The 14,299-nt window shown below is 39.0% G+C and overlaps 1 protein-coding gene across 9 annotated transcripts in view; it reads left to right on the plus strand.

Annotated features, from left to right (window-relative positions):
• Positions 1–14,299, plus strand: part of DST (dystonin) — a 291,855-nt gene that overhangs the window by 83,451 nt on the left and 194,105 nt on the right. For all 9 annotated transcript variants that reach the window (XM_039726401.1, XM_039726416.1, XM_039726446.1 and 6 more), the window contains one exon: positions 3,730–3,791. In XM_039726401.1, coding sequence (XP_039582335.1) covers positions 3,730–3,791 — 62 coding nt within the window. The remainder of the gene's footprint in view (positions 1–3,729; positions 3,792–14,299) is intronic.

The raw sequence follows: 14,299 nt of genomic DNA on the forward strand, positions 1-14,299 counted from the left end.
TGTAATTCTCCTCAAGCAACAAGTGACAGAACAAAAAGAAATGGCCTCAAATTGTAGCAGGGGAGGTTGAGGTTGGACATTAGGAGGGATTTCTTCACAGAAAGGTTGTCAAATGTTGGACCGGGCTGTCCTGGAAAGTAACTGAATCCCTGGAGGTATTTAAAAGACTTGTAGATGTGGCACTTAGGGACATGGTTTAGTGGTGACTTGGCAGTTTAACTGTTGTTAAAGGACTTCTCCAGCCTAAGCAGGTCTGTAATTCTCCCCAGGAGAGCATTGAAAAGGCATCAATGTCATGTGTTGCTTTTGGTGTAATCCTTATAGTGAACTTGACTTTCAGAAAAGCTGTTCTGATTTCCAGACACTCTGAGCTATGTAATTTTGTAGTGGTTTGTGGAAGGGAACATTGGTGTTAGAAGGACCTGGCTCCTGAGTTTGTGCTTGAAATTGAGGAATGACAAAAATTCATAGAAGGAGACCTTAGTTGCATCAACTGTTTAAGTCCAAACATTCTAATCTGAAACCTCTTTAGATGCCTCTGTGTTATAGTGTAGGTTCAAAAAGTGGGCTGTCAGCTTATTCAGACTGGTGACATTTTACTGAGCTACTTTCCAGGCACACAAAGCATAAAAAACTTTGAATTTGTCTGATATATCAGAATAACGTCCACAGGTAAATGCGGATGAGCTTAAATTGATTAATTAACCACAGAGGGTTTATTGTGATAATCTATAGATCAGATTACCTAACAATATGTGCTTTCTTTCTGCAACTCCAGCTTCACCTGAGTTCTTAAATTACCTTAATGAGTATCTGGCTGCTGGGTTCAGGGTGACTCTTTCCTTGCTGCTCTCTGTTGGTAGAGGAAAAAAACCAGACTTCCTGGTTTGGAAAGCTCAACATTTGTACTTAAATGTCTACTAGTCCACCTAAATGTTAAAAAAAAAACCCAAAAAACAAACCTCAAACACAGAATCTTAATTTCTCGTTGTGAGTTAAAGCCAGAGGCTCACAGTTTTGATTGCTCGGGCAACACATGGGCTGTTTGCTCCTGTTTTTTTAAAAAAGGGGTGTTGCTACTCTGTGTCAGCCAGGAGAAGCCCTGGTCACTGCTTGGCTCTCCTTCCTCTGAAAAGGAAGGAAGCTCTGAAGTCCTGAAGGGCAGAATGAGAGAGTGTGGTGAAGACAAAAAGGAGCAGAATGCAGAGCTGGTGGAAATCATGTGCTGCATGGGTCAGTAATGCAGCCCGGAGCTGGGCTGGCAGGGCTGCTTGTGGAAAGGGCAGAGCTCTCTGGGGCTTTCTGTGGGTTTCCTTCCTTAGCTGGTGTTTATGTGGTCATTTACCTTTTTCTGCTTCATCTGGGGAGGTTCATTTGGTGTGCTCTGCTCTGAGCTCGAGCACACCGAACACTGGCGCTGCATTTTTTCTCCTGGCATGCATTTGCTTTTCTGGGAGCATTTGGGTTTTAGATTTAAAATCACAGTTGTGATGTGCTGGTGACCTTTTTCCCCCTTTAAGACTGGTGGTCACAACATGACAGGTGTCAACTTTCCTCTTCCTTATGCATTTGGGTCTGTCAGTTACAGAATTTTTCAGTGTTTGTGTAATATATATGTATATATAAAGGAACAAGGGTAGTAAGCATCAATTCTTTTGTGTATATTAGCATTTGAATTGAAAATAGAGTTGAAATGAATAGTGACTTCATATTCTAACAAGATACAAGAAAGTGGATTTTTCAACCTTTTTGTTTTTCTAACTGTCATCAAAGTAACATTTCCCAAAATGTAAACTTCTGTATATTTGGTCAAAACTAGGTGGGGTTACCTTAGTAAAAAAGACACTGTGTACACATTGTGAAATTTTGTAGCTGAGAAACTTTGTGCTCTTTTTAAAACAGCTGCTCGTAATGAAACAGTTAAAAGTGAAAGCGTTTCTGGAATTATTTCTGTTTTCTGTTGTCTACATTTACTGAATCAAAGCTTCTACCTTATTATGATAAATAACTTAAGTCAGAAATTGTGTCTTGGTAGATGAAGGCTATGGAGAAATATATGTGTAGCAAAATATTTTCTTAATATGCCAGATTTTTTTCCCCAATAGTACAGCTTTGCTCTCTAGTTTCTCTTTCTCCTCTTTCTTTGTGTCTTCAAGTAGAATAAGAGACTGTAGAACTGTGAAGTGGGGAAAAAAGCATATGCCAGAAGCTTAGAATATCTTGAGTGGTGTGGAAAAAGCATTTGGGAAATGGCAACTCTTCTGTACAGAGCCGAACGTACAAGTACACTTCACATGCTGCCTGAAGATTTCATTGCTGCAGTGGGCTGTGGCTATAAAAGTTATAGGTGTGTTAAAAAGGACTGGAAAAAAAACCAGAAAAAAATGTATCTATGACTATTAAATACAAAGATATGAATGAGCATGTAGATAGTCTGTGAGTCACGCAAGAGGGCTATGCAAAGGCTTCACAGGCTTTTACTTGTTTTGTTTTTGCTTCTGTGCCTCAATAGTCATTTCTCACTACTGTTAGGAACCCCATAAGGTGCTCATTTGGCCCAGGATGAACTCTTGTATAAGGTCTTGCTGTTTTGAAATACTTCAGTATCACACCAGATATTTGAAAGACCTTCTGTGAATTTATTTTAATTTATTAATTGTTATATTTGACCAACCTGAAAACTGTATTTTTTAATGTAAAATACAGGACTTGTTTCAGTCTTAGTGATGGCACTGGGTGCACAGGGATTTTGTTTTGCTACCTGAGCTCATTGCTCATTCTCAGCCCCACTGCAAATAGGCTGAGTCAATGGAGCAGCTGCAGTTGTGTCGTGCAGGGCTGAAGGGCTCTTGCTATTTTAGACTTGCACAGGTGGTCCCGGTCTAACACACTGTGACTCCTGCTCTGGGGAGCTCTGGGACAGTGACCAGGCTCTGTAGCAGTTGTGCTGGCTGTGGCCCTGCTCGAGTAGCTGGAGATAACTCCTGTGCTGGGGTGGTGGTTAGACTTTCTCCAGTGTGGCTTGGCAGAACACATGCTTGTGCTCCCTACCCGTAAGTGGGGTGATTTCTTACCCTGAGTCCATTGCACTTATTATTTCTCCCCAGCGTTTCATGGACAATCATTGATGCTACTTGCCACACCAGGGACAAACTGCTGGCAGTGGCTGGGTCCCATATCTGGATTACTGGACATCCCTGTTTATTTTGTAGAGTGTTAAGAGTCCTTTCCCTGACTGAAGCAGTAACTAGTCCTTGTGTGTTTGAACAAGGGTGCTATGCCAGTTGAAAAACATAATGATTAAATTAGCTTTCATATGGCAACAAATTTTCTATTGCCTAATACACTAGTAATAATTTGATTATATAGACCATGAGTAGCATTTATAGTTCTTAAGGTTTGCCATGACCTTTTCAGTACATTTTGAGTGTCAGTTGACTTCTTGGAGGCAGTTAAATTTTTATCAGTAGGCTATTGTAATACCTGAAGGGCTGTTGCCCTGGAGGAACTCACCTGGATCATCAAGAAAATTTTTCATATCATGCTGTGATGTACTGAAAGAAACATTTCTGTGCTATTATTTTGATTAGACATTTTGGAGCCTTTGCAGGCTATTCTGTTTTTAAAACTTGTTAGAAAATTAATTTTCTGAAGGTCTTCATAAAAAAAACAAACTTCTGCATAGTTTGTAGAGCTGTTAAAACATTTGTTTTTCCTTTTTACCTCTAGATGAGCGTGACAAAGTACAAAAGAAGACATTCACCAAATGGATAAATCAACATCTCATGAAGGTCAGTTGTTATTTCTGTCATGTTTGGATGACTGATTGTTACAGCAGTGATTGTGTCTTTTACTACATGTTTGATTTCAGGATGCAACTGTGTTACATGTAAGGAAGATATTAAATTGTGAGGTTTATGCATGTGCTTTGTCTTTGAGGAGTTGAAATGCTGCCCAGGGTGACTTAATGGAATACTTGAATTTGAAATTAAAAAGAGTCAAAGTTGATTTGTTTCTATAAGGCTTGGCTCACTTTTGGAATAAGTGTGTCATGGCTGTAGAACCACAGCTAAGGCAAATGAAGGAAAACAATATTTGAAGTACCATGGTGAGGAGAGGGGAATGACCTTGAGAGAGAGATCTCTAGATCATCCTGTGGCATCAATATACTGCTCATGGATTAGAAATAGAAATTTTCCAGGGGCAAAAGTCACTTTTCAGTATCTGTCTTTTCAATAGCAGTGAACTTTGCTTCAGGGACAGAGCATATTATTTTAACACCATTTACAGATTTTACTTGACAGAGAACTAAAAGCTGTGAGTTCACCTTTACTTGCATGGCTCTTTAATTCTAAATACGCTAAATTTGCTGTCTCTGGAGAAACAGATTGTATAATCACTTGATATAACTTCCTTTGATAATCCTCCCCACTCTGAGGTTGAATTCCTGTAAAAGTCACATTAAATAAAAATGTATCTGAGTTGATAAAAATAAAACCTGTCAGAGTTGAGAATTAATTAATGAGTGCTATATTCAAATACTGTTGGAGAGATCTCCTTGTATTCATGTTTAGAGAAAAATAGTATTTTTTAGGGAACAACTTCATTATTTCTTTCTTTCTTATAGCTGCTCTTGTGGATATTTGAGCAATATTGGACACTGAGACAAAAAAGTTTCTACAGGGTTGTGGATGTTTAGAACTACCTTTTTTGTTTCACATCTTTTAAAATTTTGGAATGTATGTAGCTCTTGGAAATGGTGTGATGTGGGAAATTAACCAGGTTTGGAACTGAAGTTAGACTCAGTTTTGTCTTTTGCAAGAGACCTCTCTTGCAGAGGGATCTTTTGGTCCTTCTCATCATGACTGAGCCATCAGCCTCTGCGCAGCATCCAGCCTTTCTGTGGCCAGGGTGAGTCTGGAGTCACAGAACTGCTAATAGCAATAGGTTTCCCTTTGTGAATTTTAGACCCAAGGGAAACATGCTCTATCTAGAAACAGCTGCTCCAGGGACCCTTCCTGTGTAGAAGCTTCTTCCTTTTATTCCTAAAACATACAAGTGGCCCCATGTCCCTGCAGAAAATTTTACTTGCTAATGAAAAAAGACAAAAGGCGGTTCTGCAGCCTTCCTTTAATGAATTTTGCCTTATGTTTATAATATAAGAAATGTATCCATTGTAGACTATTTCAGAGAAATTAAAGGGAAAAAAAAAGCATCCAGGAAGGTTGCCAGGACTCTGGAAGTAAAACGCAATATACAAATTAATCAGGCATTTCCTCATGTAATTGAGGGTAATTGTTGTCATGTTTATAGAAGCCACTCATGTTTTTGTGTATTAAAGAAGCATTTTCAAAAAGCATATTTAGTTTTCTATGGGATGCAAAAAAGCCTATCTGAATCTTTTTGGAGAGCAATCATTTAATATGGTGTAAAAATAGTGCCTTATTTTACAGAAGAGCAGTGTACTGAAAATGATATTTCTATACAACTGCATTTTACACATTTCTAAAACATGCACAGTCATCATTGCCATGCTGTCAACCTCTTGGGAGTGGCTTAAAAGAGATTTAAATTTAAACCCATGAAGAAATGAGGGTAAAGAGTTCACTCTAAATCCTTTTGCATTGCTTGCCAAGGTCAGTGGCCTTAGTCCTTCATTTCCAAATAGTCTGGGTTGGGTGATTACAGAAGAATAGATGCAGATAGAAGAGACAGATGGGGTGTGTTGACTGTGTCTATTGCTGGCCTTGATCTTCATCTCAGATTGCTCACTTTAGAATTCAATTTAAGGGTTGCTAGCTCACACAAATATAGTTTGACTATAGATCTTCCATTAACTTGGAATTTACGTAACAACTCAGCTTTGTCTTGTGGAAGTAGTTTGAAAGCAGGTGGTGATACAGTTGTCACATTTCTGTTCTTAGACATTGTTTCTAGAACAGTGACTTGTATGGAAATTAAAATCAACCTTTCAAGTGTTCCCTGTCTTAAGATATAAGGGCATATTTAGAAAACACTATAATGTGGAGGGAAGGTAGAAAAAATAGCACAGTAAAACAGTACATTTCTAGCAGAGACAATGGACTTCTCCTAGTTAATGCACTAACTTGGAATTTAGCCCTCATTTTCAGCTGTCTCATAGTTAATACCAATCATATTCAAGTCATATTTGCACATTCACTGCCAATACTTTGTTTCAGACAAACCAAGATGGGAATTGTCTCATTTCAGGCATTGCAATAGTTTTATTTGAGCTGGTTACCCACACTTCTTTAGTAGCTAGCTGAGGGAACAGGTCCTTTTAAATGTCCCTCCACTAAGACATCTACCTAAGGGGAAGATGAATTTTGTCCTAGAAATGCTTTTTCTCCACTGACTGTAAAAGGAAGTCAGTGTGCTTTGTCTGTAACATGTAGAGTTCAACAAGAAGCAGAAAAGATGATAATGAAATTATGAGAGTTCTTGGGAAAGAACAGACCACTCATGTGGACATGGTCCCACTTGGGGCATGGGGATGGATCACATTTTAATTTCGTCTTTTTTCCCTCCTATTTGTTTGCTTTCTTTTTCCTGTTTCTTTTCTCTGTCCCCTGATTATTCTTTTGCTTTTTTTTCCTCTTTCTTTTCTTGTCTCTTTCCACATTTTCCTTTCTTATTTAGTGCTTTCCTTCCTCATTATAATTCAACTCCTATTTTTCCACAGTCCTTGAGAAATTCCCAAATTTTCATGCTTTTATACCATTATATCCAAGAGGTTTTATTCTAGGTCAATGATGCTTTTACGAGTTCCCATCTTTTGCTGGGGAATGGCATGGGAGCCTCCTGCACTCTTCTAATTAAGTTCTATATGTATGGGATTTCCTGAGTAATCACACACAAGAAGATGACTATAAATATTTACCCTTATGCTGTCTGTTGCTCATCTCTACTTGCATTAGATTCTTAGTGTGTAAGTGCATAATATTTAAAATTTGGTGTTAGTCCCTTGTCAGTTTAGTTGAGCAGTAAAACATGTTATGTGCTTTGCTAAAATAGAAACACAGTCATTGCAGAAATATTTCCTGCTCATGTTCTTAAGATACCTAGTTTTTGACAGGTACACAATGTGTTATTTGCAAAATTCAGCTGTTAAAGTTATCTTTGGATTCCACAGTTTAAGGTCAAGTGGACTGTCACACTAATTTTTTTTAATACTGAATTTTTTCTTTTGAATTGATAACAGATTTTCTGAGACTTGCTAAAGCTACTGTTTGCTGTCTGATGGTGTGGCTCCAGTTTAAATGTTATCTTTTATGTCTTGTTGACACACAGGCTGGAGAGGTGAGATATTGGACTTTAGACTTGCCTGCTGCTGTGGTATGAGCTTCCAGGGAGAATTCACATACCAGTGTAGTGCGGTGGTGGGGTAGAGATCTCTCTTCTTGGAAGCAGCCTCTGCTTCCAGCAAGTGTTTCACTTTGTTGCTGTAAAAATACGGTGTTAAATCTTGCTTGAGCCGTAAGTAACCCTTGATGTGACAACAGCAGGTAAATTTTTGGCTGCAAGTTATATTCTTGTGTAGTGTTCTCATGTGGTCCTACAGTGCCCCAGGAGAAATCCAGCCTCCATGAAAGCCCAGAAATTCTTCCTGACATCCTATGAATTCAAAACTTCAAAATTAAGGAAATAGAGAGGCAAGTATGAAACACAGGTGGAGGATGAGATGAAAGTCAGTAAATAAAAGAAGCTGTTGATAAAAACGGAATAAAAGCAGATAAATTCCTCTTTGTTGTTGATTTTCTTTTAAAAATAAATTTAAAATACTTTTGTAGGGCCAGGTCCTACTCCTGAGAGATCAAATGGGCAATTTTGAAATACTTTGTTTTTTTATTAGAACTTATGATGTACAGAACATAGGCAAGGCAAACAGAGACTGGCTAGTGATATAGTGAACACACTCCCCTTTAAGGTAAAATGTTTCTTCCTTTTCATGGAATAAAGAGTTGTTTCCCTTTAACGTAAAATGTTTCTTCCTTTTCATGGAATAAGAGTTGTAGAGAACCTCTTAATTGGCCTTCTAGCAACACTCTGTGCCTGGGCATCTCCCTGAAGAGGGACAGCTGTCCCCTCCATGGCACTGACAGGGAGCCCAGCCCTCTGGTGCCACCTGCCCTCAGTGTGGGTTGGGTTTTGGGACCCTTGGCTGACCATGTATTGGGAGGAACAAGCTGCTGATGGGTGCAATGGCAGCATCCCTTCACAGTCATTAGTTGCTCCAAGAGTCACTTTAAAAGGTGTTATTAACCAGAAGGCTTTTGCAAGTAGCAGGACAAAATGCTTTTGAAAACTGTTGTTTTAAAGCCCAGTGCTCAAAACCATGTACTGTGTTGCAGTGGTAGTGCATTAGCGAGAGAGAGAACAGCTTTTTATTGTGCAAAGACCAAATGAATAATTCAGAATAGAAACCTGAAGATATTGATTCCTGTGTGTCCTTCAGGCAGCACAGGGTTTGCAAATGGCCTCTTAGGTCGATTGCTTTGTGAAATGTTCAGGTATGACCTTAATGGCAGCAGGATATTCCTGATAGAGCTCAGTCATTCCTTGCTGAAAGCCGGCACTTTACTGACACTAGTGGTTATCTCTTGTGGTAGCACTGCTCTCAGTATCTTCTCTTCCAGCCAAGCAGTTAAAATGTAATTTAAAATTCCACCCCTCTGCTTTTAGAAATAAGTACTTTGTAGCTCTACATTGGTATTAAAGGATGAGGCGCCTGGTAGTAGCTCTTTAAAACATTCTTAATTTAACACCTTTTGATTCTGAAACACACTCAGAAAAAGCTGCTTCCTCCCCCACCTTGTTAAATAAATTAAGACTGATTCCTTGCTGTGCTGGTTCATCTAAATGAGCTTTGTATACTCTACTCCAGTTTATTCTGACAGCTGCTGCAAACTGTGTTGGGCGCAACTTGTGTAAAATTCCGCTTCAGTGCGGTCCCCAGCTTGCGTTAGGCATTGAGTGCAGCTGAAGTATCAGCATTTCCTCCTTTATTTTGGAATTCAGTTGTTTAGCTATGTCTACTGTCTTATGGGTGGACAGAAGAATATTTCAGTTTTTCTCAAAAATTTTTCCTGTTGTATTTTCAGAATTAATTCTAAAAGGTCTTGAAGTGCTTTTTCTTTGAGACATAGTCTTTCTAAAAATAAATAAAATTAACTCTTGAAGAACATAATCAGTGAATGGTGTGAAGGAGTTTTTGTTATTTTCCCTGGAAATGAAGTGGTTTTTCTTTGAGACATAGTCTTTCTTAAAAATAAATAAAATTAATTCTTGAAGAACATAATCAGTGAATGGTGTGAAGGAGTTTTTGTTATTTTCCCTGGAAATATGCACAATTTTAGTTGATTAATTTAGTACACATTTTTTCAAAAATCCTCCACTTGGAGGTAAACCACACTGCTTAATATGATCTGTAGCTGTTTGCAAAGCAGCTCAGCAAGAAAACTGGGGACTTTTTTGGTGTTTAATTAAAGTTTAGATGAGGGAGTAAAGTAACCAGGAAACGGTGAGAAAAAGTAGTGACAAATGCCACAAGTTAAAGCTGCAAAAGAGGAGGAAATTGTACGAAGTTTTAAAAGATAATGATGAATTGCATCACAAAAATCTCTCTGCCAGTAAGCAAATAAATAAGCAAATTCAAGTCAATAAAAACGGTGCCATAGATTTTAAGTTTATTTGATCCTCTTTAATGCATTCAGACTTCGTGACTAATTGGGAACAGGAAAGAGAATAACTGAAACCAGTAAATTAAATATGCAAGAAATATAGGCTAGCTCGAGCATATTGACATTTTTATGGCATGCAACCCTATTGAACCAGTTGAGCACATGCTTTTATGTGTGTTGGGGTTTTTAAGAAAATGGTTTATATAGGTGCTCTTATATGAAAGAATGAGTATAAGGAGGACTAAGTCTGCCATGCAATGACTGCACCATGAATCGGACCACTAGAATCAATATGCTTCCTATTATAGACTTAATATATTAATGTATTAATTAATTCTCTTTTTTGTTCAGTCCATTGTTTGCAATTTGTTCTCAGCATAGATTTTATTTAATATTATTGATTCCTTGGAGATCACGAGAGATAAAATTCTAGCATTTGCAATTAAGTGTTGACTTTTTAATTAATTGTTAAATTATGCATGGGCTTATTTTTATCTATACACTTTTGATGTATCTGTATCTAATAGTAACTCATATATCAGTTTAGGGTTTGATCTAGCTCCCTTTGGGCTAATGTAACTGTGCCATTGGCTCCAGTGGGAGCAGTTTTTGCCCCAGTATGTGGACTCCAGACAGTGAACAACTTCAAACATTTAATCATAAACATTGCCTAAGTCTTTTGTTCTATAGCAATATTTCATATACTCTGGAAAGCGAGGCTTGTCCTGAGGTAGTGTAGATGTGAGACTGTGTGGGGACCTAAGAAGGCATCAGAATAAACATATTTTTCCTGTAAGGAAATGTGTTCTCTGTTAAAGACATTTATAGTGCTTTGAACAGGACATTTAAAGGCAATCACATAGCATCACAATGCTCCTCTACTTAGAATACCTTGATTTTAATTGGAATAATATTTTATCAGCCAGCCTTAGTATTTTTTACCTACTTCAGGCATGTTTGGAGTGTATTTCCTTTGGTGAGGGTTAGTTTTAGAGCAGGGTTTAATGTTACTGGCATTACATCTGCATACTTTAAACAATTCCGCCCTGGTGAGTTACATTTGATGGCATGTAGTACAGGCAGGAGTGGTGAGGCCAAGTTGGAAACTCAAGGGGTGATGAGAAATGGGTGTACTGTGCCACGTTTCTGGCCAAAGAAAAAAGGCAGTATGACTGCTGTTGATTGGAGGCGTTGAGCTGTATCAAGAAAATTGATGGTGGATTTTTGGTCACTAACTTAGCATTGGAAAGAGAGAACTGTGTAGCAGTGGGGAAAATAATTTATCCTCATAACTGACAGAAGGGACAATGTGGAATTCTGCATTTGAAAACCTGTGAAGGACCCCTCCACAGCCTACCTACGTAAGAAAGGCATTTCTGTGGCACAGCCCAGCTCATCCCCAAGCAAGTGTGAAAACCACACTTGCTGTTCTGTTCCCTGCCTGCTGCAGGAGCTGAGGTGGCTGCCTCTGGTGTGGACAAGTTTCATGAGTGAAATGCCAGCCAGAGATTCAGCCTGCCAGATTCAGAAAGTTGCTATCAAAATTGCTTTGCTAGATAGATCTGGACTGGCTGGGCTGCTTCAAAATTTAAAAAAGGAAGGTAATTTGGAAGCAAGTGGTTGTAAACCCCAGGGTCACTTTTCAAAGCAAAGAGAGAAGTAAGAAGTAATAGCAAGATAATGAACTGGAGAAAGCAATAGGTAGGGTCTCCTGGGGGAGTAATACAGGAGAGGCAGAAATGCAGGAGATCCGACAGCTATTGAAGGTGTTTGTGTAAGAGGCACAAAGGCAGGCTACAGCCAGGCATAAGAGATAGGAGACATTGTATAGAAAATACTGCTGCTTTCAAGGTGTGTGAAATACAAAGGAGCTGTACAAGAAGTGGAAATAAGGGTAGCAGGACTAAATGTTTGTATGAAGGAATTAATAAAGCAATGTGGGGTAAAATCAGAGAAGTACAAGGTCCAGAATTAGTTAATGTGACATGGAAGATCACAAGAGAAAGGCCCTGTAATTATGGCAGTATATGAAGAAAAATGTATTTTTTTGACATACATTACCAAGGAAAAGAAAAAGACAAATAGTTTTGACCAATGTAGGAATGTCTGAATTACTTTGGTCTCTTTGTTCTATAAAATGGTGAAATATGTTTTAATAAGATGAGGGTGAAATTCAGATAAGGAAACAGCAGATTGAAGAATATTTGGATAAGTTACATTTTCTTGTCACATGGTTTATTTATCCAACAGTTAGTAACAAACTGGTTTGTAGTATTTTATCATTCTATTTAAGAACACAGAGGAGAGAGGAGACTTCTAGAAGTCTGCAATTACAATAAACATAATACGTCTCTGCCAAGGAGAATAAAAGAATGAGGAGGTCTGGACCTTGCAGGGTGATTTCTCTCCCAGGAGAGACTGTGGAACATCTGATCTTTGAAACCGGGTGGACAAAGCAGCAGTGGTGCAGATGGTGTGCCTATACTTGTTTACCTGCTGTAAAAAAACCATGTAGTCTCATTACCAGACCACTGTCACAAAATTTGAATGAAAGGATAGCTGATAGAGCTTGCTGGAGTATTGCCATTAATAATGGCTGCAACTGCAGCTAGAGCTGGTGCTGGAAGGAGCCAATGCCCTTGGTTGTTGCTGCTGCTGCCATGGGTGCTGCCAGGTGCTGCAGCAGCAGCACCTGGCTCTGGGAGGCAACACCCATGAGCAAGGACCTTCCACAGAGAGGGAGCATCCCAGTGCCTGCTGCCCTCACTGTACATGATGTACATCACTGTATATCAAGTGAGGTTTCTACGACTTTACCTTTGCAGGGAAAGGTACACCTGTTTTCTCTCTGGCTGTACATTTCTCTGGCTCCAGCCTTTTGTCATGTCAGCAACAGCTGCCTTTCTTGCCCTGCCACAAACCTCACAGGGCTCATTGCTTGCCCTGGGCTGTGTTGGATTATGCCCAGGGACTTCCAGGAACTACACAAGCTCTTCACCCTGCCTGTGGACAGCATGGTGCTTAGGAGACGAGGAGGCAGCTTGTAATTCTGCTCTCTCATGGACACACTTGTGGGCATGTGGCTGTGAAACTCTGTGAAACTCAGGCTGTATAACTTCTGATCTCTGCATGGGCAAGAGGTTTGTAGCCATCTCTAACAAAGTAGTAAGAAGATAACTTTTCTTGGAAGACCAAGGGTAGGTTGTGATAATTTGAGTTTGTTTAGTCTGAAACTAAGAAGATTGAAGGGAGACATGATAACGTGTCCTCAGTACGTAAAAAGTGTTTATGCAGAGGCTGGTGAACACATGATTTCTGAGGTCAAAATTTAGGGGAAGGGACAATAAAAACATCACTGTATTTTACAGGAGATTTAGTTTGGAGATTAGTGAGGAAAAAAGTCCCTCTCTGTAAAGCCAAGTAACTGTAGTCAAACACTGAAGCACTTGTACTGTGTTTTATATTTCCTTCATTTGGATTTTCAAGAATAAATTAGAGAAGCATCTCTAGTGTTTTTTAGCCAAACTGCACAGGACTGAGTGATCTGTTCAGTCCTTTTTAACCTTACACTTTTACTATTTTCCGACAGCCTTGTAAGGCACAGCCCTTCTCTGGTGAAGTATTATTCAATTCTTGAGCCTTGAAGCTGATCACTGCAAAATTTCTTAGCAAAGCTTATATTTTTATTACTTTAGTGATTTCAATCTGCATTAATCCTACAGTTCCAGTGAGAATGCCTTCTTTGAGATGGTTGCCATGTAAAGTGAAGCTTAGCGATGTTTGCTTTATATTCTTTGTTAATTGTTTATCACATTTATACCTTTGTAAATAAAACATTTTTAAAAGGGGAGAGCAGATGTTACAAGAGAGCAAATCCACTTGGTTGTGAGTCACACTTTCTTTGTTTTAGTTGTTTCTGAAATATATAAATGCATAAATATCTTTAGTCAAAAACACCAGAACAAAGTGTACTGATCTGAAGAAAAATCTAAAAGAATTACAGTGGTGCAAATGAGGGGAGAGAGATGGAAATGCTGTGCCTTGAAATCACAACTTGTGCAATAAGTGTTGTTGGCTGGGAGTATGAGTGGAGGGCATGGAACCTCACATGTGGCATCAGTCCCTCATGTTCTCTTTGAACTATCCACAAAATGAAGGTTAACTCAGTGTAGTAGATTCTAAAACTAGCTGCACATCTGTGACTTTATATTTTAGAACTTTAAATTGTAGCAGTGATGGAGCAGACATCCATTTTATGTTAGTAAATATGCATTTCTGCTTGTGAATCTGCAGGGGCTTCACTGAGGTGGATTTGCTGATGACAATATGCAAATTTACAAGCAGACAGCCAAGACTGCTGAGGATTAATAGCAGTGGGGGTAGTTCCGTGATAGTGATAATAAGTAACTGGAGTGGGACCTGGGGGATATCCTGAGTGGTTGGATCAGTGCTGGTTGGAGAGAACCTTCCAGCCTGTTCCTCAAAATGTTTTAAGATGTGTCCAGTTCTGTGCTCTCCAGTGCAAGACAGACATGGAGCTCCTGAAGCAGGTCCAACAGAGGGCAAATAAGATGAGTTAGAGACTGAAGCATTTCTCT

This window comes from Passer montanus, unplaced genomic scaffold, assembly GCF_014805655.1.
Source record: "Passer montanus isolate IOZ18808 unplaced genomic scaffold, ASM1480565v1 scaffold11, whole genome shotgun sequence".
NCBI lineage: Eukaryota > Metazoa > Chordata > Aves > Passeriformes > Passeridae > Passer > Passer montanus.